Genomic DNA, 25307 nt, shown 5'->3' on the forward strand with positions numbered 1-25307 from the left:
TCCTTGTGAGCCTCTCTCCTACTGGTCTTAACAGCCATTGAAGATTGGCGTTTACGTACATCACTAGGGGTTGCAAAAAATGGTAATACTGTCATACTTTCCTCTGCATTTATTGCCTGGAATCATTCTATTTTTTATAAAATGATCACCTGAAAGAATTGAAAGCTGGGTATTGAAGAGATATTTGCACACCCATTTCCCCAGCAGGACCATTCACAATTGCCAAGGGGTGGAAGCAACCCAAGTGTCTATCAATGGATAGAAGGATAAGCAAAATATGATCTAGCCATCTGATGGAATATTATTCAGCCTTAAAAAAGGAAGGACATCCTGACACCTGCTACAGCATAGATGAACTTTGAGGACATGGTGCTCAGTGAAATAAGTCAGACACCAAAGGGCAGGTCCCGTCTGATCCCACTCCCAGGAGGTCCCTAGAGGAGCCCCATCCCTCGAGACAGAAAGTGGGTGGTGGGGGCCGGGGACTGGGGAGGGGGTGGGGGGTTACTGTTTCATGGGGGCAGAGCTTCAGTGTGGGAGGAGGCAAAGTCCTGGAGATGGAGGGGGGGATGGCCGTGCAATGCAAACATGCTTTGTGCTGCCAAATGGTGCATTTGGAAATGGCTAAGATGGTGAATTTTTATGTGACCTCACCACAATTAAAAAAACAATTTAAAAAATACAGTATGATTTTAAAAACCCTCTCCCCTATCAAGTAATTGGTTACCCAGAAATAAAGCCTATGCAGGAGAGACAGGAGAAATGCCTGCTTCTTGCTTTTCATTTAGCAGTTTTCAGAATGTGTTAGTTCCCCAATATCCACAAAAGATAACCAAAGAGATTGTGTGTGCATGTGTGTGTGTGTGTGCGTGTGTGTGTGTGCATGTGTGTGTGTGCATGTGTGTGTGTGTGCATGTGTGTGTGTGCATGTGTGTGCGTGTGTGCATGTGTGTGTGTGCATGTGTGCGTGTGTGCGTGTGTGTGTGTGTGTGTGCATGTGTGTGTGTGTGCGCATCGCTATGAACTTCTGGCTGCTCGGGTTGGATGTGTTTCCGTACACAGCATCCTTATGTCCACACTGTACCGTCTTTGGCTGGGAGAAACCTCTACAAGGCAGCTCCTCAGTCCTTTGGACGTGACCCCGGTGGCCTGACAAATTCATGGTTCTGCCTCCCGCTACACGTTCCCAGCCCCGGCCCTGCACCCAGCAGCCATTTCTCCAAGGAGCTCAGCTTCTTTTAACGGGAGATGATATTTAGAGATCACAGGTTGACCACGGAGTTAGGAAATCTATATTTTCTTCACTCATTTTTTTTTTTATTTTGAAAATATTTCAAACCTACAGAAGTTGCAAAACTATTACAATGAACTTCCATACACCATCTAGGTCAGGGGTCAGCAAATTTCCCGGCTCCATGCCGGTTTTTGCAAATAAAGTTTTATTGGCACACTGCCACACCCATTCGTGCACATATCTGTCCGGGGCACCTTCTGCTACCCCAGCAGGGTCGAGTAATTGCGACAGAGGCTGTTGGGCTCATAAAGCCAAAAGTATTTACAACCTGGCCCTTTGCAGAGAAAATCTGCAGGCCCCTGAGCTACATCCACCCATGCTTAACCTTTTGCTTGTGTCTGTCTATTATAAACCTAAACCCATATAATATATTCTACAGAGAACATGCACATTCTTACTCTTTGTCTCAATTTTTCTATGTAATTTGAGGGTACGTTGGAGGTATGGTGCCCCTTTACTCCAAGCCACGGTGTATTTCCTACAAACAAACACCTTCTGTTATGCAACCTGAGGGTGAGGGTCCAATTTAGGAATTCCAGCACTGATGCCAGATTCTCTAATTTGAAGCCCAAATGAAAGCTTTACCAGCTGTCCTGATTTCATCTTTTATAGCAACATCCATTTTAGCGTCCAGTCTGGGGTTGCTTGTGCCGCTGAGATTTCACATGTCTTGGGTCTCCGTTCATCCCAGATGGCCTAGGTTCCTTCATCTCCCGTAACCTTCCATGACCTTGACTGTCCCCAACAGCGCGGGCGGGTTATTCTGTGGAACGCCCCTTAGTGGGGTTTGTCTGACGGTGCCTCCCAGGCAGTGGCAGGTCCCACTGTCACCAGGGTGCGGTGGCCCCCTCCATGGCCACATATCGCGTCTGTGGTGGGACTGGTCGGCTTGGACGGCTTGGTCAGGATGATTCTCAGCAGGTTTCTCGAGTAAGAAGTTTTGTCTTTGTGATTCATCAGTAATCTGGAAGATGCTTTGAGATTTTGTAAATATCTTGCTTCCCAGCACACATACACCCCAAAATTTCAGCATCTTGGGTTGATTCTCACCCAGATTAACAAATGCTGTGATGGCATAAGATGAATTTTGGGTAGACGACTGGGGGAAGAATGGCTGGATTGGATGGGAAGATCATTCTTTTTTTTTTTTTTCCTAATTTTTGTTATGATGGTAGAATCCACACAACATAAAATTTACCATTGTAACCATTTTAAGGGCACAGCTTAGCACCATGACGCACATTTGCACCGTTGTGCAGCCGTCCCCCCACCCCACCTCCAGACCTTTCCCTCTTCCCAAGCTGAAGCTCCGTCTCCATGAATCTAACTTCCCGCCCCTTTCCCCAGTCCCTGATGCGTGTCTCTGTGATTTTAAGAATCATTCGTTGTCGCTGCTCAAATTGGTCCAGCGGCCATGCCTTCAGGCCGGCTCCTGAGCCCCTCTGACACAGCCCCATCCTTCTCGAACACCCCCTTCCTCGCTGGCACACCAAGACGTTCCAGGCGCATCTTGTGTGCTTCCTGCCCCACTCCTGGAATCAGCCATGTCTCCCAGGGGCCCTGGATCCTTTTTTGGGGGGGTTGGGGTGGGGAGCTAATGTTTAGAAGCCAAGATATGGGAGCCGCATGTGCTGGTTGCTGCCGGGCTGTCTCAGTGGACAGAGTTACAAAATAGATTTACATTTGAATCTCCAGTCCACACTGATACCTTCTATCTAGTCTCTCCCTGTGGGGTTCTTGGGTGCATTTTCCATATTTATATCTTTCTCCCCCAGGGAAGCCCTGACTCCTAATAGTATCAATACACATGTTACTTTGTTCAGTCTCATAATACATGACAGTTTCAGAACCTCTACACCCAAACCACTTCTGGGAACATACCCGCTGAACAAAGTTCACCGTTTTTGTGCCATTTCTTTTATCATTGGAGCGTGTGTTGTGTCCAGACCTTGATTGGGCTGGGTCTTATCCATTTCTGTGTGGTTGTTTTTCATTTGAAACATGATTAGGTTCATTTCTTTTCTGTTTATATTCCTGTGAAAGCTTTTTTCCTCCATCCTTGTGGATTTAATTCTATTGTTCAGTATAAAAAACATTGACACAGTTTAAAAACTGTAGAAAGAGGAATACTCAGAGGGTGTCATTCCCTCCTGCATTCACTTTCAATCCCACCCACACCCTGTAGAGAACCAATTTCACTGGTTCCTGGTTTATCTTTTTCACTGGTCGCTGTGTTTCTTTTGCAAAAGCAAGCAGGTATGTGTATCTTTTATTCACACAGTACTAATCACCCCCTTCTTTATTACACAGCACGTAGCAGACTACATACACTCTTGTACCTCCTCCCAGCCCACTTAACAATATAACCTGGCAATCACTCCATTCCATTCACAGAGAGCGACCTCACGCCTGTTTGTGGCTGCATAGTACTCCATCCTGGGCTGCAGCATATCCCAGTAGCTTCTCTCCTGTGTGCAGACCTTTGGGTTGCTTCTAATATTCTACATTTACAAACAACAATGGGTACCCTTCTGCATGCACAGTTGCCTATTTAGGGAGGATTTCTAGAGGGGGGATTGCCCCTTCTGCAGCATGGGGGATAATCATAAGATTGGATAGGGTGTGGTGTGGTGTACACACGGCCTTTCACCAGGTGCAGGGAATTCAGGGTGGAAGGTCACTGTTGGACAGCTTGGCCTGGTTGGTCAAACTGCTCTCGTATAGTGTTTTACTTTAGTGTGAAATTTTCTCTCTGAGTCTGGGGTCAGGGGCTCAGCTGGAATCAGAGGCTAGTAGGGATTGGGGCTCCAATAGAGCTGGGGGCTCAGCTCGGGAGCAGGGCTCAGTTGGACCACAGGGCAGGGCTGTGCCTCTGCCCTCAGCCTCCCTGGGAGGGCTCAACTCCACATATATCGCCGCTGCGCCCTCTCCTCAGCCTGGTGCCCTCTCCTTGGTCCTCAACAATCCCAGGGTAAGTCAGCCTGAGCCAGGTCAGGACAGATGTGAGGGGAGCAGCCCTGAGTGGGGGTCCCAGCAGCGATGTCCCCAGCAGGGCTGGCTCAGGGGCAGGACAGGAACGGCAAGCCCAGGGCAGACCCCCGCGTGTCCCCAGGGGGCTGTTCACCTCCGCTATGTGTCCTCCCAGGTGACTGGGGAGAGGTGGCACTGCCTCTCTAGGCCTTAGCTTCCCCCTCGTGGATGAGTATACTGCAGGCCAGGCCTAGCCCTGTCTTGGGGATAAAATGGGGTGCACCCATGCCTTTGGTGAGGTAGCCGGGAGCACTCGTGTGTGCATCCCTGGACGCACCCTGATTAAGCACCTACTGTGCGCTGGGCAGGCTTGGTGTGGCAGGGGAGAAAGCAGGGGAACAGCGGGCCCTGGAGGGGCTGCTTGTGGGGGTGGGGCTCACCCGGCCCTGCGGGGCCCTTTTCCCTTCCCCCTGCTCCCCCACCCCTGGCTTTTGAGGCCAGGAAGGGGGCTTCCCGCAGCGCCTCCCTGAGGGGTGGGAACCTACCGTTGGGCTGTCCTCCGGGCCTTGGCCTCGCCCCCGTCCTGGGGGTACCTTGAACATAACAGGAAATTTCAAACAACAGGAAACCAAGACTGGGCAAGGCAGGCGGCTCCACCCTGCCCCGGGCGCGCCACCCCGGGCGTCAGTCTGCCCCGGGGGACCGCCATGAACACCACCGGGGCCCCCGCGGAGGCCCCCGAGTCCTGCCAGCAGCTGGCGGCCAGCGGGCACAGCCGGCTCATCGTGCTGCACTATAACCACTCGGGCCGGCTGGCGGGGCGGGGCGGGCCCGAGGAGGGCGGCCTGGGGGTCCTGCGGGCGCTCTTCGTGGCCGTGAGCTGCCTGGTGGTGCTGGAGAACCTCCTGGTGCTGGTGGCCATCGTGACCCGAATGCGGTCCCGCCGCTGGGTCTACTACTGCCTGGTCAACATCACGCTCAGCGACCTGCTCACCGGCGTGGCCTACCTGGCCAACGTCCTCATGTCGGGGCCCCGCACCTTCCGCCTGGCGCCCACGCAGTGGTTCCTGCGGGAGGGCCTGCTCTTCATGGCGCTGGCCGCCTCCACCTTCAGCCTGCTCTTCACCGCCGGCGAGCGCTTCGCCACCATGGTGCGGCCGGTGGCCGAGAGCGGGGCCACCAAGCGGGGCCGCGTCTACAGCTTCATCGGGCTCTGCTGGCTGCTGGCCACGCTGCTGGGCCTGCTGCCCCTGCTGGGCTGGAACTGCGTGTGCGCCTTCCAGCGGTGCTCCAGCCTGCTCCCGCTCTACTCCAAGGCCTACATCCTCTTCTGCGTGGTGGTCTTCGGTGGCATCCTGGCCACCATCATGGCGCTCTACGGGGCCATCTTCCGGGTGGTGCGAGCCGACGGGCAGAAGGCCCTGCGCCCCCCGGCCCGCCGCAAGGCCCGCCGGCTGCTCAGGACGGTGCTCATGATCCTGCTGGCCTTCGCGGTGTGCTGGGGCCCGCTCTTTGGCCTGCTGCTGGCTGACGTCTTCGGCACCAACGACTGGGCCCAGGAGTACCTGCGGGGCATGGACTGGATCCTGGCGCTGGCCGTGCTCAACTCTGCCGTCAACCCGCTCATCTACTCCTTCCGCAGCCGGGAGGTGTGCCAGGCTGTGCTGGGCTTCCTCTGCTGCGGGTGTCTCAGGCTGGGCCTGCGAGGGCCTGGGGACTGCTTGGTCCGGGCCGCCGAGGCCCACTCTGGGGCCTCCGCCACCGACAGCTCGCTGAGGCCAAGGGATAGTTTTCGGGGTTCCCGGTCACTCAGCTTCCGGATGCGAGAACCTCTGTCCAGCATCTCCAGCGTTCGGAGCGTCTGAGGCACCCCTGGGGCCCCAGGTCCGGCTGCCACTGTGCGGGGCCTCCCCTGGGCCTCGGCGGGGGCCTGGGGAGTGTGCAGGGATGCTACAGAGCACGAATGGGGAGGGGGGAACAGGGCGGCTGGCCTCCCAAAGCCTGGAGGTCCTCCCTGCTGACCCCAAGCAGGTTTCCCATGGGCCCCCTGGAGAAGGAGGGGCCTGCTCGTCTGGATGGGGCGCCCTGGAGCAGGCAGGAATGGGTTTGCTGTGCACACCCGCAGTTCCTGCATGACCCTGGGGAAAGCCCAGCCCCTCTCCGGGCCTCAGTGGGGCTCCCAGGCTGTATGCGAGGGGCAGCCTGTGGGGTCGATGCCCTGGCAACATGGAAGTTCAGTGATGATATGAGAAGTCGAGCCTGCCTCTTATTTGCGCATGTGCGCAGGGGCGAAGGCTCGGGGGCTGTGGGTCTGCGGGTGGCATGCAAAGAGGTGCGCCTGTGGCCAGGGAGGGCCACAAGTCCCTGTGCTTTGGGAGGGGTGGTCTTGAGAACAAGTGGTACAGTGTGAGTGTTATGTGCGTGTGGGTGTGTGTCTGTGACCCGATCTCTCTGCCTAAGTGTGTGTGTGCGCACGCAGTGAGGCTGCCCCGGGGGCCCCGGTGACAGTTGACACCTGCCCCTTCCCACTCACTTCCCCTTTCCCCACCTCGCCAGTCAGCTTGGGCCCCCCCAGCGGCCTGCTTCCCCAGCCCCGCCTCTGCATCTTTCGGGGGCCCTGTCTGGGGGTCAGCAGAGGGGCAGCCACCTGGCCTCCTGTAAAGCCTCCTTCCCCAACTGTCAAAGGGGCCGATAACGGATAGAACGCAGAGTGCGAGGTTGTCGGTACGCGCTTGGTGCTTACCGCAGCGCGTGGCATCCAGTGCGTCTAACAAGTGTCTGGCGGTGACGGGAAGGGTCCACCGTGTGCCAGGCAGTGTGGGGGCCCCATGTGGCTGCTGCGTCCCTGAGAAGTGGTTGAGCTAGGTGGCCAGGGTCACTGGAGAACTGAACTGTGAATTAGTTTGCATGTAAATAGTCCACTGGATATGTGGCCACCTTTGGCCGTGGAAAGTGCTCGCTCCCCATCCTCCCAGCCGAACCACTGCCGGCAGGTCCTCCTGCCCCTGTCTTGCCGAGTTTGGGGGGCAGCACCTTGCCTGACACTTGGGCTTGGGACAGCTCTGCTCTGGGCCTGTGTTTCTCCTCTGCACGTGGGGGATGTGGTGATTGGAACCAGTTGCTGTCCTGTCCAGCATAGCCCCTAGCCACATGTATAATAACACACCTCCCTATATAGTAATAACAAAACTTTATATATCACTTGGTGCCTGGTGTTCTAAATGCTTTTCTCTTAACTCATTTAATACCGAGGAAACCTCTAGGTGGTGGATACCACCACTAACTCCACTTTATGGAGGGATAAACTGAGGCCCAGAGAGGTTAGGTAACTTTCCCAAGGTCACACAGCTTGCAGGTGGTGGAGATGGGATTGAAAGTGGCAATAGCAGGCAGGTGTCATTACTGCTTGTGTGGATGAATAACAGGTCCTTCCTTCCTTCCAGAGCTCAGAATGTGTCATTTCAGGCTGTGGTTTTATATCTCCACAGACCGGCGTTAGTTGAACCTCCCCACATTCCAGTCAGAAAAACCAGGGCTGAGGAGAGGAGGCTGCATGAACTCTAGGGTCTAAGCCTTGTTGTCTGAGCCAAGTTGGGCTGTCTCGGGTGAGTGTGCATGTGTCTTGTGTGTTCATAGTCTGGCCTGGAAAGAATGGACGGTGGAGGAAACAGGTAATAAACATGTGCTTGTGAAGAGCACGTGGGCCAGAATGAATTCTTGACACTTTCCAGGCCCCACCAGACCACTCCTGACTCCTCTGGCCTAGGGCCTCCCTGGAGAGGCCTGAGGATGGCAGGAAGAAGTGGTGATTATTTATCATCATATCTGGCAGCTGAGGAAACAGGCTCAGAAAGGTGAAGCAATTTGCCTAAGGTCACACAGCTGGGAACAGGAGAAGCTGGGACTTGAACCCAAAATGCTGTTGGTCGGCACAAATGCCTCCTCTCAGTTGGGACAAAAAGAAGGATCCAAGTCTTTAGCAACCGTATTGGAATTTGGGGTGTCACCTCGCTGGGGGCCCAGCTGTTTTGCACTTTATGGCTTCAGTCTTCCCATCTATACAAAGTGGTGTTAGTCACCCATGTTCCTTGAGACCCCCCTGCCCTGAACAGTAGGTTCTTAGGGTTGCCAGGGAGAAAATACAAATTTGGGACACCAGGTAAAATGTGAATTTCTGATGAACAACTAATACTTTTTTACAATGAGTTTGCCCCAGGCACGAGTAAACATAAGTATAAATCATTCTATCAGCAACCCCTGCATGAACTCCAGGCTCCAGACTACAAATCCCATAACCCATTGCATCATCCTTTTAGGAAACTTCTATAATCATTTTAGTTTTTCTTTCATTCACACATACAAAAATTGTACAACCCACCGTCTGTGTGCGAGGTCTTGCGCTAGGCTCTGGGGATACATCAACGCACAAAGCGGACTAAGACCTCATGGAGTTTAAAATCATAATTCCTTGGGGGTTTTAAGCGATATTCTCAGACTTCTGCCAGAAAGACTACAGCTCCCATGACCCCTTGTGCTTGCTCAATAGGACTACAATTACCAGAAGACATAGCGCACCAGGTTCCTCCATTTCCCACTTCCTTCCGGGTCGTAAGGGCAAGCCCTACCCCCGCCTCCCTTCGTCTCTCTGTTTCCACAACAAAGACAGGGGTTAGGAAAGTCCCGCTACAAATAGTTGTTTTAAAGTCTCCGTATTTCCAGAGTTGGAGTTTATATGAAATTTCTGCAGTTTCAGCGCAGCACTTCCACGGCTTCCTCCGCCGAGGAGTCTCAGAGTGGGCCTACAACTCCCAGGTGGCTCCGCGCGCAGAGAGGACTACAGCTCCCAGAAGGCAGCGCGGCCAGCGGCGGTCCGCGGCGGTGCCCGCAGGACCCCATAGTGGGAGTGGGCTGCCCAGCACGGCGCCCGCAGGACCCCGGCGGCTACCCATGCTGAGGTGAGTCCGCGCGAGCCGCTCTCGCCGCCGCCGTCCCGTCCCGTCCCGCTGCCGCCCCGCGCGGCCCCGCCGCCGGCCAGGATGCTGGAGGAAGCGGGCGAGGTGCTGGAGAACATGCTGAAGGCGTCGTGCCTGCCGCTTGGCTTCATCGTCTTCCTGCCCGCGGTGCTGCTGCTCGTGGCCCCGCCGCTGCCCGCCGCCGACGCGGCTCACGAGTTCACCGTCTACCGCATGCAGCAGTACGACCTGCAGGGGCAACCCTACGGTGCGTGCCCGGCCTCCCTCGGGACCCGGCCTCCCCCCAGGGCCCGGCCGCCCCCACCGGAATGCCTTCGCGCAGCCGGGCCTCTGCGCCCCGGGTCCTAGGACAGCCCCCCCTCCCGCCCGTCCAGCCGGAGTCCAGCCCGCAGACGCTCCCCGCGCCCCAGCTCCCGGCTCCGAGCCCCCGTCCAACCCCGGCCGCGCTCCCTGCGCCCGCGCTCCCTCGCCCGGGGCACCCCCGTTTGGCCCCTCGGTTTGGGGGTGATCACACCTCCCGGCCCGGTTTCTGCCGGCAGAGCCGCCGGCGCCGTGTTCCCAGCAGCCCTCACCGCAGGCTCACGTCCCCACCCCTCGGGGCCCCGACCCAGGCCAGGCCCAGCTCCCCAGGCTCTCCCCTGGGGGCCCAGCCCCCGAGCTACACCCCTTAGATTCCTTAGCTCCCGTCCCACCATCCCGGTTCAGTGCCCACCTTTGGGCCCCGGGGGCCCCTGGGACCCCACATCTTGTCCCCTTCTGTGGTGCCCACCTGTGCCCTTCTGGCAGCTTCCCGGAAGCCAGCTTGCCCCCCATCCCGGGACGTCTGCTTTGTCTCTGGTCCGGCTCAGTCCCCTCCGGGGGCCCAGGGACCTGGGTGTTTGCTTGCAACCTGCCCCCCTCGCCTGTAGAAATCCGGACCCCAGTGCCCAGGTCGTTCCTGCTCACCTCATCTCTTCTGTACTGTAGCTGTGTCTGGTGTTCTGGAACCTTCTGGCTTCTAGGTTTCCTTCCAGCCTGGTGCCATGGGTCCTAAGTCAAGGCCCATCTTCCCCAGTTCTCCTGGGCCCCCGGTTCTCCTGTTAGAACATCTCAGGTCCAGCCTGCACCCCTGGGCCCCCAGCCAGCCCCTTGGGGAGCCGTGTCCACACTTCTCCTCAGGTCACTCCACAGTCGCTTCTGTCTAGAGCTGCGCCTGTCCGCCCAGGGGTCACCGGGTGATGGCTCTGGTCGTTAGGACTGGGGGGGTTCCTGGCACTGAGGGTGTGGGGCCAGGGGTGCCGCTCTTGCCCGTCAGTGCCCGGGGTGGCCCCAGATGTGCACAGTGCCCGGGGCTGCAGGGGGGGACCCTGGATTAAAGTGACAGTTCGAAGCCCAAGGCCCCAGGCCCTGGAGGGCGAGCGGGGAGGCCGGGAGCCCCTCGTGAGGATGTGTCAGCGCAGGGGGCCCCGGTGCCAGGGGTGTGGTTCGTGCAGGGGAGCAAGGGGAGCTCTGACGTTACCTCATCGCGCCGGCTCTGGTCTGCAGCTCTCCGTGGCCTCCCAGGGTTGTTTGAGTTCCAGGAGGCCCAGGGCCCCGAAGAGCCGCTTGCCCCGCAGCCTGCGTCAGTATCCCCGAGGTGGTCTCTTCCTCCTCTGTCCCTGCCCTGAGGCCTTCGCCCCGCGTCCCTGCGTCCTTGCTGCCTTCACTGACTGGCTGTCGCCCCCACACGCCCCCAGTCCCGGCCCATCTCTCTTGCTCGTAGCGAGAAACGCCAATGCTGCCTGCCCCACACGGGACATCCATCAGGGCCGTGCACCCTGGGGTGCACGCAGGGGGCCTGGGGGGTGCCCGTCTGTCTTGGTCCATGGCCACCTGTTTTTTGTGTGCAGCCTGGGGAGGCAAAGGCCTCAGCCTCAGAGCGTGGACAGCTGTCCCTCCACAAGGCCCCTAGATGGTGTCCTGGCAGTGGGGACGTGGTGGGCCGTCACCCACTGTCAGCGCTGTTGGCGGCCCCTCTTAGGTCTGAGGTGGTGCTTCTTGCCCCCAACAGCCGCCTAGTGGCCTGGCATGTCAGCGTCCCTTCCCCGCTCCGTCCCCGCTGTGCTGCCTTTGAGGGCTGGCTTGCTGAGCGGCTGCTGATCTCAGCCTCAGCCCTCGGGCTCCCTGCCTCCAGCGCGGCCTGGGGCTCTCTTTTCCCAACTTCCTGTTCCCTCGTTGAGAAACCCGGGCCACCAGCTGCCAGGAAGGCGGGTGCTCTTTGTGCTGGGGTGTGAGCTGGCTGAGGGTAGTCCTGCCAGGTACAAGGCCATGGGCGTGACCTCAGCCCTCCCGCGGAGGGAAGGTGCTGGTGTGTAGCACCCACTGTGCCCCTGCTGTGGTCCTGGTCGGGGTTCAGAGATCCCTTAGGCTGAACTGGCCCTAGAAGGCGGGGGCATTAGCACTCCAGCACCCCTGCCGGGAGGGCCCTCTGCCCACTCACTGTTGTGAATAAAGTTTTATTGGCACATAGCCACGCCCACTGGTCCCCGTGCATCTCTGACAGAGCTGGCGTGTTCAGCAAGGCAAGGGGATTGGCCTTCTGGCCCTTGATGGAGACGCGCGTGCCCCGCTCAGCGTCTGGGGGCCATGGGGCTGGGGGCCGCCCCCCTGTGCTCACCCCCATTTCTCCCCTGGCTGCCTTCCTCCGACGGCTGCCCTGCCAGAGCCCAGGCCCAGAAGAAGCGGGCAGTAGGCTCCCTGGATGGCCCCCCGGTTGTCAGCCCCTAGGTGACCTTTGAGGGCCCCTGGGAGACTGAGTGTGCTGGGCAGGTGGGGCTCGGGGGAGGCCCGTCCCAGCATTCTGACCTCAGGGACGTCCTGAAGGTCTCTGCTGTCCTCTCCCAGCTGCAGGGCTCCCAGCAGGCCCCGCCTGAAGCAGAGAAAAGGCCCCTGCAGGGCTGGGGGCAGAGGCAGCAGCCCCCCGGCCCTGGGGGCGCATGGCCCACACTCACTCCTTGGTTGCCGGGTGAGACTGCCTGTCCTTCCCGCCTGGGACACGGTCCCCTCTGTCCCTCCGGCTCCCAGCCACTCAACAGCCCCTCAGAATGCTCTCTTGGAAGTGGGCCTCCTGCCCTCCTGCCCTCCTGGGAACAGAGGTGGGGTCTGGGGCTCAGCCTGAGGCCTGCCTCCCTCGGAGTAGGTGGCGTGGCCTCCGGGCAGCTTCGCTCTCCAGGACAGCATGGCCAGCCCCTGCAGGGAGTCCGGGTGCTTCTCCACATAGTCGCCTGTAGTGCCCACTGCCCGAGTCTCAGCCCGGAGAGCACAGGCCCCTCTGGCCCCCGCGTGCAGTCGGTTTGCTTGTTTTGTGCAGCCTGAGCCAACCTGCGGTGTTTGAAACGACTGGGACTTGTGTGTCTTTGCCCTGTGGGTGATCTGACCCTGGGACTGGAATTTCCGGCGGCATCCCGGCTGAGTGCCAATGGCCCTGGCAGCTGGGGAGTTGCTGGGCCCCCTTTCCCACCAGCCCGTGGGGGTCAGATGGCCCCTGAGGACCCATGCGTGTCGTGCACCTGTGGGAGGCCATGAAGACGTTAGCGCCCCTCCACGTTCCTGTCTTTAACATTAGCACGGCTGCTTCCAGACGCTCTTCCCAGCAGAACTCCAGGCAGTGGCTCACGTGCTCTGCACCCAGGGGGACCCTGCTGGCCTTAGAAAAGGTCTGTGCAGCCCCGGGCCGTCCTGCCACCTGTAACGTGGAAGTGGGTTTGTTGCCTGGAAAATGCATGTGAGCCGGTGGGTCCGGGCCAGTGAATAGCCCCTCCCTCCCCGCCGGCTTTCTGATCTTTGCTGAGCTCTCAGGTGGGAGGTGGTGGTCAGCTGCAGGGAAGGGGTTCCCACCTGGGGTGACTTCCTTCCAAAGGACACTGGGTGGCGTCTGGGAACATCTGTCGTGTCAGGACTGGGGGCACTCCCAGCATTCAGTGGGGGGGTCCGGGGAGGCTGCCCACCCCACAGTGCCCAGGACGGCCCCCCAGGGAATGACCTGGCCCCATGTCAGCAGTGCCCGGGGGACCCTGGACTGTCAAGTTCCCTGAGGAGCACTTGGGAGCCTTGGCGTCCATCCCCTCCCCCGGCTGGTGTCCATGTGGCGCCCACTGGGCTGGGCGCATACGTGGTGGTGAGGGGGTCCCTGCCCCTGCGCCCCCCAGCCTGGTTAGAGACGTGCATAGTAAGTGAACCTTCTAGATGGTGCCTAGGCCCGCCAGGAAAGCAGGGAAGACCATGCTGGAGCCCTGGGATGGGGGTGCTCGGCAGGAGAGGGCAGGGCCAGGCCCCCTGGGCACAGGTCAGCCGGGGCACAAGTTTGGGTTTTCCCAGGGCGTTGGCCTCAGGCGGCTCCTGCTGGCATGGAGACCCTGCTTGGTGGCAGGACACAGGGGTGGGTGCTGGGGGCCCCCTAGCAGCCCAGGCTGGGCATGAGGCCTGGCATTGGATTTGGCCAGCTGGTACCTGGGGGTCCCTGAGTCCAGTGAGCCGCGGAGAAGTGCTGCTGGGAGCTGGACGTCTGGCTCAGATCCCGGTGGTCCCGCTGATGTCCCGTGTGTCATGGTGGGGGCAGCAGCCCGAGTCCCTGCAGTGACCCATGAGGAGCTCCTGTCACTTAGGAGGGCCGTGCCAGTGAGGCTCGGGGCATCGCAGGCAGCCCGCATGTCCCCTTGGGGTGGCTGGATGAATGGGGTCTTTGCCCTCTGGGGTGGCTGCTGCTGGGGTTGCAGTGGTGGGAGGCAGGGGTGCTGTGGCCAAATGCAGAAGAGCAGTGCCATCTGGGCTGCACCCCACTGAGGCGACCGCGGGTCTGAGAGTGTGTGGGCAGGTGCGGGCAGTGGGTTTGTCTGGGGAAGAGGGTCCTAGCTTACGTTTGGTCCTCAGAAGGTCCCGCGACTCCCCAGGTCCCAGTGGGCAGTGGTGTGCTGGCCGTGACAGGCATGGTTTCTCCTGTAGCCGATGACAGGCTGTGTGGGCAGCAGGACCTGGGGCTCCCCCGTTGGGCATATCCTGGCGAGGGCCCCAGCCCCACTGAGGGAGGCCCTCGTCGCCGCAGGCACACGGAATGCCGTGCTCAACACTGAGGCGCGCACCATGGACGCTGACGTGCTGAGCCGCCGCTGCGTGCTCATGCGGCTGCTGGACTTCTCCTATGAGCGGTACCAGAAGGCCCTGCGGCAGTCGGCGGGCGCTGTGGTCATCATCCTCCCACGGGCCGTGGCCGCGGTGCCCCAGGACGTCATCCGGGTGAGCCTCCCTGCCCCACTCTGCAGGGGCCCTGGTCCAGAAGCTTCCATGGGAAAGGGCTCTGGGTTTGGAGTCAGCGGAGTGACCTTCGGACAGGCGCTCTACCTCCCTGCCCAGCACGCTTCAGGAAGAGGGGTGGTGCCTGCTCCCTGCTCCCCCGCCCCCAGCAGTCTGCCCCCAGGGGACACCGAGACACCTGCAGTTGTCACAGCTCAGGGTGCTTCTGGCTGTGAGGGGGTAGGGGCCAGGGATGCTGGCCAACACCCCTCAGAATGGCCCCACCCCAGAGAGAGATGGGATCCCAGGTCTGCTGTGCCAGGCGGAGGCTTTGAGTTAATGGGGTCTGACAGGACCCCACAAGGTCCTGTGCGTGAAGGTGCTTTTGCGGGGGCAGGAGGGGTGACAGCAGAGGGAGCTTCCTGCCAAAGGCCGGCTCAGTGCCGTGCGGCTCCTGTCCACCTGGGAAGCCTGCACCCGTCTCCATGCAGAGCTAAGGGCATAAGGGCCAGTGGGGACGTGACGGCCCAGGGGCCCAGACCTGCCCCTAGTCTGAGCCGGCTCTGTACCTGTTCTCGCAGCCTGACAAGTCCCTTCCATCCACTTCCCACTCCCCGTCCTGGCCTGCCCCTTGCTCGTCTCTGGTGTGCGCCTCGTCACCCTCGTTGGCCTCGGGGGAGCCGTGCCTCCAGCAGGCTGGAGGCCCCCTAACCGCGTGTCCCTCCCACAGCAATTCATGGAGATCGAGCCCGAGATGCTGGCCATGGAGACCGTCGTGCCAGTGTACTTCGCCGTGGAGGACGAGGCCCTGCTTTCCATCTACGAGCAGACACAGGCGGCCTCTGCCTCCCAGGGCTCCGCGTCTGCCGCTGAAGGTGGGCCGGGGCTGTGGGGCTTGGGGCGGGGCTGCCGAGCGCCTTCCAGTCCAGAGCTGTGATCCCGCCCGGCCAGTCCCAGGACCTTGTCTCAACGCGAGCGAACGGCACCTGCCGCCTGTGCTCGGCCGTTAGGGCCCCGGGCCTCTGCCCAGACCTGCCGTGTCTCCCCTCGGGGCTGGAGCCCAGCCTCTGCATTTGGCAGCCCCCTGCCCTGCCCTCCGCTGGTGCCATGCAGACGAAGGCTCGAGGGAGGCGTCCCCGTGTCTGCCTCTGGATGGTTTGTGGACAAATTGGGCATCTGTGTGGTTTTCCTGCGCTTCTGCTCGCTGAGTGAGCGCTGTCGCGGTCTCACGCGGGCACCAGGCTGGATCAGCAGTGGCCTGGAGGAGGGGGAGGGCAGGTTTCCTCCCAGCCCGCGTCCTGAGGGACGGGAGGTGAGCTTGGAGCTGGCAGAAGTGATCCTCCCCCATCAGGCCCCCATCAGGACTGTCCTTTCAGACGCGTGAGGGCCGGCACTGGGCTGGGAACAGGCAGTGGGGAAGTCAGGGTGGCCCTGCCACAGGTGAGAAAGCAGCGCCCACGTGGGCCTCTGGCTCTCAGGGAGGCAGGTGGGCAGTGTCTCACATCTGCCCACGATGTGCAAAACCAGGTTCTCTCACCACCTCAGCTTTTGGGGTTGGGTGGGGGGATCGTGGACCATCCGTTAGGAAGCTCATGTTTGTGGGTCACCTCCAGGGTGACCGCCTTGTGCACATCTCATCGGCCCTGTGCTCAGTGACTCGTGGGAGGCTGGGTTGGGGCGTGTGTGCACCTCTGTGACTGAGGACTGGAGGCCTGGCTGTCCCGCAGAGTGACTGTGCCCCGCACACTCCGGCCAGCTCACCTGGGGTTGGGGGACCGACCAGCCCTCAGTCTGGGCACCCTGATTCTCTCCCACGTCACTGCATCGCGTTCTAGGCAGCATGGTCGGTTCTGAGAGCAACTTTGCTCAGACCGAACCCCAAGTCCGGGATGTTGGGGGGTTGAGGATGGCAGCCTGGTTGGGAGCCCTGGGCAGACGCTCCAGGGCAGGCCCAGGGCTCGGACTGACCTGCCCCACCCATCCTCAGTCCTGCTTCACACCGCCACTGCCAACGGCTTCCAGATGGTCACCAGCGGGGCCCAGAGCAAGGCTGTGAGTGACTGGCTCATCACCAGCGTGGAGGTAAATGCCTGGCTGTCTCTGCTGTGGGGAGACTGGCGGGGGGTGCAGGTGGCAGGCCCCCTGAGCTCAGCTCCTCCGCCACCTGGTAGTAGACTGGCTGCCTCACAGCCTGTTCCCCAGGAGGGGGCCTCCCACAGGGAAATTGGGCCGCATTGCCTGCCAGCGGGTTTCCTGCCAGCCCCCGTGGCCTGCCGTGCCGCCTCGTCCCAGCTGCAACCTTGGCACTGGTGGCCCTGCCCACGGAGCGCTCGCCCTCCCAGGGCCCCTGGCCCCTTCTTGCCCAGTTCCGTCACGGCAGACACCGGGTCCTCAGCACCTGCTCTAGGCAGGGAGCCCGTGCTGCGCTGGCTCACCTGCATCCTGAAGCCAGCACTCAGACCCGAGGGCAGAGGCCCAGGCATTGCTGGCAGAAGGCGTGTTGTCGCCCATCTGACTATCGTGAGGGCCAGTGCATGTGCCACGAGAGCCCAGCCCTGGCGCAGGCGTGGTGCTCTGGCGCCTCCACGGCCATCCCTCTCTGCCAGCCGAGCTCCCCCTGCCCAGGTGGTGGCTTGAGGCCCAGTCTTAGAAGAACAGGCTGGGCTTCCAGGTGGAGAGGGGCTCTGGGAGGAGCCGCAGCTGGAACGGCTCTCGCCCTGTTTCTTATAAAGTTTTATTGGAACATGGCCACTCCCGTATGCTCACTTCGTCCATGACCGAGGAGCCTCCAGACAAAGACTGTATAGCTGGCCAAGCCAGAGATACGGCCCCTCGTCGCAGGTGGGGTGCCCAGGCCGTCCCTGGCCGTCTCGGTCTGGCTGGTGGGCCCTTCAGACTGTGTGTCTGCAGGGGCGGCTGACGGGGCTGGGCGGAGAGGACCTTCCCACCATCGTCATCGTGGCCCACTACGACGCCTTCGGAGTGGCCCCCGTGAGTATGTGTGTACCAGGGGCTGAGGGGTCCTCGTGCCTGTGGTTGATAGGCAGGAAGGAGATGCAAGCGAAGGGCAAAGGGGCGCGGCTCGGTAGTCCGGGAGCCCCGGCCCACACTTGCAGAGCCCTCTCCCAGGGGTCACACAGACCGTGCTGAGTTCCCCCCAAGAGATGGGCCACCCTCCAGGGGCTCACAGGGACCAGCCCCCGGGGTTCTCATCCTGGTCAGGCCAAGGTTCCAGACTCCAGGAGGAGAACAGGCGCTCAGCCCAAACACGTGTCCGCACAGGGTAGGGACACGAGCCCCCCAGCCCCAGTGCCATCAGGGTGGCAGGTGCCCCCAGGGTCCTGTTCCCAGGCGTCACCCTGCAGGCCGGCTGTGCCTAGTTAGGAGCCTCGGGCCTGCTCAGCCCTGCCTCCGGGCTGCCAGCGGCTCAGTCGTGGAAACCAGCACCTGCTTCCTTTGTCTTACTTTGAGATTAAAGTCAAACCAAACGGTGCTGATGGCGGGGTGGCTCTGCAGCCTGGCCTGAGCATCCACCATGCCAAGGCTGGGTAGCAGCAGTTCCAGCAGCCACGCCACCTGGGAGGTCAGGGCAGCTTTGTGAATGCCTGGGTCCCCTGGGGCTGGCGTGGGGCCTGACGGCTCAGAGCAGTGCGTCTCACCCCCCACACCAAGGAGCCCTTTTCGATTGTCTTGTCCTCATCTTTTCCTTCAAAGTTTTTTTCGAGATGTGGCTCACATTACAGAGTTTGTCATTGGGACGTTTGGTGCCATCCGGGGCATTCGCAATCACGCGACCACTCTACTTCCAGAACATCCCATTTTCCCAAAAAGAAGCCCTGTCCCCATGAGCAATCGCCCCACCCCTCCCCAGCCTGCAGCACCCACAAGCCCATATTCTGTCTGGATTTGCCTACTGTGGACATTCCACAGAAATGGGGTCACACGCCGTGCCACCTCCTGTGTCTGGCGACTCAGTGAGCACTGTGTTGCTTTTGCTCCATGAATTTTAATACTTTTGAAACACGATTCCATCTGTTGACTTATGGACTGTGACTTTGGGAGAGTCCCAAGCCCCATTACAGAATCTAAAACCCTTTTTTCTCCCCAAGAACCAATGATTGCCCTGTAAGGAATGGTGCTGTAGATCCTAGGTCCCAGACGTGTCAGGGGACTTTCACAGTGGGCACAGGGCAGCAGAAAGCTGGTGTCTGGCTGGAGGAACCTACGCTCCCCGCCCAACCCCCCGGGGGCATGCAGCCCCCTGTGCAGGTGTTGAGGTAGATGGAGGCTGCCCTCGGGGGTCGTGGTCTGCTGGTCCTGGGCTCTGCTCTGCATGGAGTCGCCTGGGCACGGGGCCTGGCTTGTCTGGGCTGAGAGCAGGGGAGTGACCCCCCGCCCCGGGACTGTGGTCTGGAGGTGAGGTGGGGGTGGCGAGGTGCTGTGCACAGACATGGGGTGACCTCCTGTCTTGTCCCTGCCCCAGTGGCTGTCACACGGAGCGGACTCCAATGGGAGCGGCACCTCTGTGCTGCTGGAGCTCGCGCGCCTCTTCTCCAGACTCTACACGTACAAGCGCACCCACGCCGCGTACGTGAGGCTGGGCGGGGGCGGGGGTCACTGGGTGGGGGCCCACCACCCACCAGGCCTCAAGCAAGCCACCCCTCCTCCCCCCAGAACAGCCCCCAGGACACGGGGCCTTGCCTGGGGGGGCCTGTGGTGCTCATGACTGGGTTCCCCTGGCACTGAGTGTGTGGGGACCAGGGAGGCTGCTCACCCCCAACAGTGCCCACAATACCTCCCAGAAAATGACCTGTTCTGATGTCAGCAGTACTGAGGGGGGCCCTTGCCCTGAGGGCCGGTCAGGATCTTGTCCGTGAGCCCATCTTCTTGTTGGGGACCTGGCCGCCCACCTGTTGAAGCTAATACCCCCCTGCCCCCCACCACCAGGTACAACCTTCTGTTCTTTGCCTCTGGAGGTGGCAAGTTTAACTACCAGGGAACTAAGCGCTGGCTGGAGGATAACCTGGACCACACAGGTGAGCGGCCGCAGTGGCCGGGGCTGGGCTGGGATCAGGCCCAGGGAACCTGGGGGGCCCCGGGCCCTCACCCTGCACCCCCGACCAGCTGCGGCCGCCCTGCAGATTCCAGCCTGCTCCAGGACAACGTGGCCTTCGTGCTCTGCCTGGACACCGTGGGCCGGGGGGACAGCCTGCACCTGCACGTGTCCAAGCCGCCCCGCGAGGGGACACTGCAGCATGCCTTCCTGCGGGAGCTGGAGACGGTAGGTGCCCCAGGGCGGTGCTGCTACGTGCCAGGCACCGCCCACCTCACCCGTGGGCCCTGGGTCTGGGGGGTTACAGGCAGGTTTGGCCAGGCAGGCCCACCACAGTGCTCCGTCCCAGGCACAGAGCGGGAGCTTTGTGAATAAACCTCGGACCCGAGCGAGCCTATGTGCGTTTCCCCCCATTTTCCAGTCTCGAGAGATTTGGGGAAGCCCTGGCTCTCAGCCCTGTGGGAACGTGTGGGCCGTGGGGCCCCCCCAGAGAACCGGGCGGCGGGCGGGGGCACAGAGGCCCTGATGGTGCCCCGCACAGGTGGCCGCCCACCAGTTCCCAGAGGTGAGGTTCTCCATGGTGCACAAGAAGGTCAACCTGGCCGAGGACGCGCTGGCCTGGGAGCACGAGCGTTTCGCCATCCGCCGGCTGCCTGCCTTCACCCTGTCCCGCCTGCAGAGCCACCGGGCCGGCCAGCGCAGCAGCATCATGGACGTGCGGTGAGCCCCCCGCCCCCAGCATCTCTCCCTGCCTGCCTGGGAAGAGCCGGCTTCTAGAACGTTCCTGCCAGGATGGGGCTGGCGGAAACAGGCCTGCTGGGCAGGTGGTGGGGACGGCCTGGCGCGGGCGCCAGGAACAAAGCGAGGCAGCTTGTCAGGGCTGGTGAGATGAGGGCTGAGGTCAGAGGTCGCTGAGCCCCCCCCTCAGTGGGGCAGGGGGGATGTGGCCAGTGGCCTGGGGTCCCTATGTGTGACTCCCACACCCTGGGCACCTCAGACTGTGCTGCTGCTCAGACGCCGCAGCTCCTGCCAGGCCCTCAGGCGGCCGAGCCGTGGCCTGGAGAGCTGGACTGGGCGCTCTCCCCACCCACCGGTTCCTCGGTGTGTCTTCACGGCACAGGGCATACCTGGCTTCCACTGTTAAGTGACCTTAACGTCCCGCCTGTCACCCTGGCTAGCAGGTCAGCCTTCAGTGGAGTGGGGTTTTGTGTGGGTCGCCGGGTCGCCGGGTCAGCCTGGGACAGGGTGGGTGTACACACTCATTGACCAACCCTGAACACTCACGTGCTAGGGGATAAGGGGGTGGTCCTGGAGAGGTTGTGGCCCATCCTGGGGACAGCAGAGAGACGGCAGGTGTGGGGGTGGGAGGAGCAGGGCGTCTGGGGGCTTCCTGGAGAGCATTCTGGATGAGGTGGCACTGGAACTGAGGGGTGTCAGCCAGAGGGCATCTTGGGGCAGAGGTAGCCGGGAGCAAAGGAGAGCTGGAGGGAAGGGGGTCTGGGGCCAGGAGGCAGTTGGGCTGACCCCCACTCTGGGAGGCCCCCGCACCTCACTCTGGGATTGGGGGCTGTTTGCCCCGGGGCTCCTCTTACATGAGCCCATTTGTGGCCAGCAGTCCTTGGTGCCCCTGGGCCTGTGGCCACATCCCGCCACTGTCTCGGACATCCAGCAGTGGTCTCCCTGTGCGTCTGTGTCCAAACTTCTCTGAGGACACCAGCCAGTTTGCCCCGCAGCCCCTGCCCACCTCCCAGGTCACCTTGCCTCGACCAGCCATACCTGCAGAGACCTGCTTGCACAGTGTCCTGTTCCCAGGTTGTGGGTGGGCATGACTTCGGGGGGCCTCTGTTCACCCCACAACAGGGCATTCCGTCCTCTCCACCCTCAGCAGCCTGCAGAGGCCACCCCGTGTTCCAGCCGAGGGAACAGGGCCCCAGAGCCGTCCGGTCACTGCAGGCCAGCATGGGGTCTGGGCTCTCCTCAGCCAGGACCCTCCGCGCCTGGGGGTCGCACCAGCTCTGAGAGGAGGGCGGGCCGGTCTCCAGTCGGGCCCCACGAGGCTATGGCTTTTCTTGTTTTTATTGACTGTCAGGTATGTGATGTTTCCTGTTTGACGGTGATAAACGATGCTGATGGCAAATGTCTATTTTTTTCCCTTTTTCTCCCCATATCTACCCTTGAAGGTCCCGGGTGGACTCTAAGATCCTGACGCGCAACACGCGGCTCATCGCAGAGGCCCTGACCCGCGTCATCTACAACTTGACAGAGAAGGTAAGCCCCCCGGCCGCCGTGCCCGCACACCCCACCCCAGCCGGCTGGCCGGCCCAACTCGGCCTATCTCCTCTCTCCACAGGGGACCCCACCAGACATGCCGGTGTTCACGGAACAGATGGTAATGGCGGGCAGGCCGGGCGGGCGGCAGGCGGCGGGCCAGGAGGGCGGTGGGGGCTGTGAGCACGTGCACCCCCGGCAGGTCCAGCAGGAGCAGCTGGCCTCAGTGATGGACTGGCTCACCCAGCAGCCCCGGGCCGCCCAGCTGGTGGACAAGGACGGCCCCTTCCTCAGCACGCTGGGGTCCTACCTGAGCCGCTACCTGAAGGAGGTGAAGCATCACCACATCAAGGCCGACAAACGGTGAGATGTTCCAGCCCAAGCGGGCTCTTTCCTCCTTTCCCCACCGGGCACCAGCCTGGGCAAGTGAAAACAGGAGCCAAAGAGTGAGACGAGAAGTAGAAAGTACGCGCACCCATCATTTGAGCCCCAGATAAACGAAGATTGTTTTCCAGCCTAAGTGTGGCCCGTGTAGCGTTTGGGACAGATGTGCACCCGAAGCCACGTCCTTGCTCATCCGGCATCCACAGACAACTGACCTTTCCTGCTTGATACGGCAGCGCTGTGTCCCCACCTGCCCTTCCTCTGGGGCCCTACTGCCCTTCAGGGCATCAGATGCCCTGAGCCCCCATCTGCCCGCCATGGGCTCCTTCCTGGCTGTCGCCTGAGCCACTGAGCAAGCGCTCTCTCCCCAGGGACCCCGAGTTTGTCTTCTACGACCAGCTGAAGCAGGTGATGAACGCCTACAGGTAGGCTGCCCCGGACCTCTCTGCCCAGGGCGCCGCAGTCCTTGGGGGAGCTGGGAGCGGTGAGGCTGCTGTGCGAGCCCCCTGCCGGCCAGCCTTGAGGCCCAGGCCCTCCGCTGACCCCGCCAGCCCTCCTTGTGCCCCCAGGGTCAAGCCGGCCATTTTTGACCTGCTCCTGGCAGTCTGCATCGGTGCCTACCTCGGGATGGCCTACACGGCAGTCCAGGTGAGCAGGCAGGGGCGTGGGTGGGGAGCAAGGCCCCGTGAGCCGGTTGGCCTGGCCGGGGCATCCTCGGGCCTACTGCAGGGGTGCCCCTGACTCAGGCCTCCCGCTGCCCCCAGCACTTCGACCTCCTGTACAGAACAGTCCAGAGGCTGCTCTTGAAGGCCAAGACGCAGTGACAAGGCCGCCCGCCGGGGCCGCGGGGCGCCTTCCACCTGTCCTGCTCCCCGGCCGGCAGGGCCTCGCCCCGCACCTGCCTGGCAGCTGAACTCTGAATTACAGAGCTGCTCTGTGTTGCTCTTGAGGCTTCGGAGGGTTCTTTCTCTCTCTTGGAGGAGCGTCCGATGGGGGGCCCAGGGCCAGGCCACAGGCTTGGGGGAAACCCAGCCCTGGCGGTGGCCTGGTGGCCCTCAGGGCTTGTGCCCAGCGCAGCCTGGGTTCCCTCTTGCCCACAATGCTGGCTGGATGGCAGGCCGAGGGGTCAGGGCCACCCCGCACCCTGGCTCTGGGCATCCTCAACACCATCCTGACCTCCGTGGCAACTGGGGTGCTCTTCCCTCTTGTCCAAAGGGGGCAGCGCCAGCCTCCGTGTTCCGGCCCCTCCCTGGAAGCCTTGAGCCCCCCACCTGCTGGGTAGAGGGGAGTCAGCTCCGTGCAGCCTTGGGACATGTCCCCTGGGCCTGCGGTGGGCGGCGGGCACCCTGAAGACCCCGTGGCCTCCCTGCCCCCTGCTGTGCGGTCGGCCCCGTGCCGCTTACCCTCCTTCAGCTTCTTGCCTCCTCTGCCCCCCCACCCGTAGCTGCACCTCCTCTCGCCCCACCTGGGCCCCCGAGGCTCTCCCGCAGTGGCTGTGATCTGGCCCGTTCCCCTGGGGACCTGGGTGGTGCCAGCAGTCTCTGGGGCAAGGGGAGGCCGCCCTGGGCCTCAGGTTTCCTGGTCTGTACAAAGGAGCCTATGTTCTGGGGTGCCGGTGCCTCTCCCCCAGGTCGGGGCTAGAGGAGGGCATTTGCTGGGGAAGACATGACCATGGGGCCTGCAGGGCTGCCCTCCCCGCGACCTGGAGTGGAAGGTTTGGATCTGAAACCCATAAGCCAGGCACTTCGGGGGCGTGAGCCCCTGGTAAGGGAGGAGGGGCGGTGGGTGTGGACAGGCACAGAGCTCAGGGAGACCCAGGTGTGCCGATTCATTAGCAATATAATCAGCCGGGTGTCACGTGCTGGTCGGGCAGCTTCCGGGTGGGAGAAGGGCTCTGGGGCAGCCCGGCAGCCGGGCAGCCCCGGGCAGGTGTTGAGGGGACTGAGGCCTGGGGGCCGGCGCTGCTGCCCCCTCCCTGATGCCAACTCCTGGGGTGGGGGAGGCATCGCACCCCTCATCTCTGGACCACTGTCCCAGCTTCCCGGGCCCTGGGAGGGCAAAGCACACAGGCTAGAGGAGGCTGAAGGGTCTTTTCTGCCTTGGGCCCCTTCTCCACCCCACTGGGTGGCCTGTCTCCCTTAGACTGTTTACCGAGCGTCTGGCAGCCCAGCCGCCTCGAGGCAGGGCACCGATGGGGGTGGGCCTGTCCTCCCCTGGGAGAGGCGCCTGTGACGTGCCATCCAGTGTGGCCAGGAGAGCGTCCTTCCTCCCGGGCGGGTCAGGAGGGTCGTGGGGCGGTGATGAGAAATAAAGCCATATCAAACGATCAGCCTTGTGTGTCCTGTGGTGGGGGGAGGTTGGAGCCTCGGGATTTGATGGCACCCATTTTAAAGTGTCTTGGGTTCTGTGAGGGGTCCTGCGGCCCAGGGGAAAGCGGTCAGCCTCCTTCCTGTGCCCAGCCTGGACCGGACAGCCTCACGCCCGCTGCCCCACCTCCCGAATGCGGGGAAAGCTGGCTCCTTATCAAACCTGGTGACGGCGTGTTCGTGTTTTGCGATGGCCACACCACAAGCTGGGGGCTGTGGAGCAACACAAGTGTGTCCTCAGCTCCGGAGGCCAGGGTGCTGGTGGGCTGGTTCCTGCAGAGGCTGGGGAGGGTGTGCTCTGTGCCCCGTCTGACCTTCCTCTGCTTGTGGACACACTGCTCCACTGACTTCACGTGGCTGCCTTCCCCCTTATGAGGACCAGCTTTTGCGGGCTTGCCCTGTGCCACATCTTAGCTACCTACATCCCAGCCGGGTCCCATCCTGAGGTTCTGGGTGAATGTGAGGGGCAAAAGGGCTGTGTGAAGACCCCACAGTCCATGTCCACCCCTAACCCCACGCTAGGCTGCATTGAAGTCCCCGTGGGGGGTGGTTCTGGGACACCTGGGTCCAGCGCAGCACTTTGGGGCTACAGGGTCCGGTTCCTTCCCGACCCGGAGCTCCCAAGGGTCCGCCTGGTTGGCCTGGCTCCACAGGGTAGACCCCAGTCTGGAGGTTGTTCCCCCTCACTCCCCAACTTCAGCCCTGCCCTCAGGCGCTGAGCCCCTGCCTGGCCTGCCCAGTTCCCTGGCATG

At 61.6% G+C, this 25307-nt stretch overlaps 2 protein-coding genes across 2 annotated transcripts; both read left to right on the forward strand.

Annotated features, from left to right (window-relative positions):
* Window positions 1–1288: 1288 nt before the first annotated feature.
* On the forward strand, window positions 1289–6510 carry S1PR4 (sphingosine-1-phosphate receptor 4). The gene has a single exon (XM_017670808.3). The coding sequence runs from the start codon at window positions 4972–4974 to the stop codon at window positions 6127–6129; it is 1158 nt and encodes a 385-aa protein (XP_017526297.2). The 5' UTR covers window positions 1289–4971; the 3' UTR covers window positions 6130–6510.
* Window positions 6511–9168: 2658 nt separating this feature from the next.
* NCLN (nicalin) lies at window positions 9169–24515 on the forward strand. The gene is made up of 15 exons (XM_037018115.2): window positions 9169–9484; window positions 14297–14487; window positions 15215–15359; window positions 16472–16566; window positions 17395–17475; window positions 18968–19071; window positions 19432–19520; window positions 19626–19765; window positions 20079–20257; window positions 21718–21805; window positions 21888–21926; window positions 22008–22168; window positions 22561–22614; window positions 22759–22837; window positions 22954–24515. The coding sequence occupies exons 1-15, from the start codon at window positions 9301–9303 to the stop codon at window positions 23011–23013; spliced, it is 1689 nt and encodes a 562-aa protein (XP_036874010.1). The 5' UTR covers window positions 9169–9300; the 3' UTR covers window positions 23014–24515.
* The last annotated feature ends 792 nt before the right edge of the window (window positions 24516–25307 follow it).

Source organism: Manis javanica, chromosome 13 (assembly GCF_040802235.1).
Source record: "Manis javanica isolate MJ-LG chromosome 13, MJ_LKY, whole genome shotgun sequence".
Classification (NCBI taxonomy): Eukaryota; Metazoa; Chordata; class Mammalia; order Pholidota; family Manidae; genus Manis; species Manis javanica.

Coding starts and splice junctions, on each gene's coding strand:
- NCLN (XM_037018115.2), top strand. CDS start 9,301: ATGCTGGAGGAAGCGGGCGAGGTGCTGGAGAACATGCTGAAGGCGTCG. Junction 16,567..17,394: donor GGCTCATCACCAGCGTGGAG/GTAAATGCCTGG, acceptor GTGTGTCTGCAG/GGGCGGCTGACGGGGCTGGG. Junction 22,615..22,758: donor CAGGTGATGAACGCCTACAG/GTAGGCTGCCCC, acceptor TTGTGCCCCCAG/GGTCAAGCCGGCCATTTTTG.
- S1PR4 (XM_017670808.3), top strand. CDS start 4,972: ATGAACACCACCGGGGCCCCCGCGGAGGCCCCCGAGTCCTGCCAGCAG.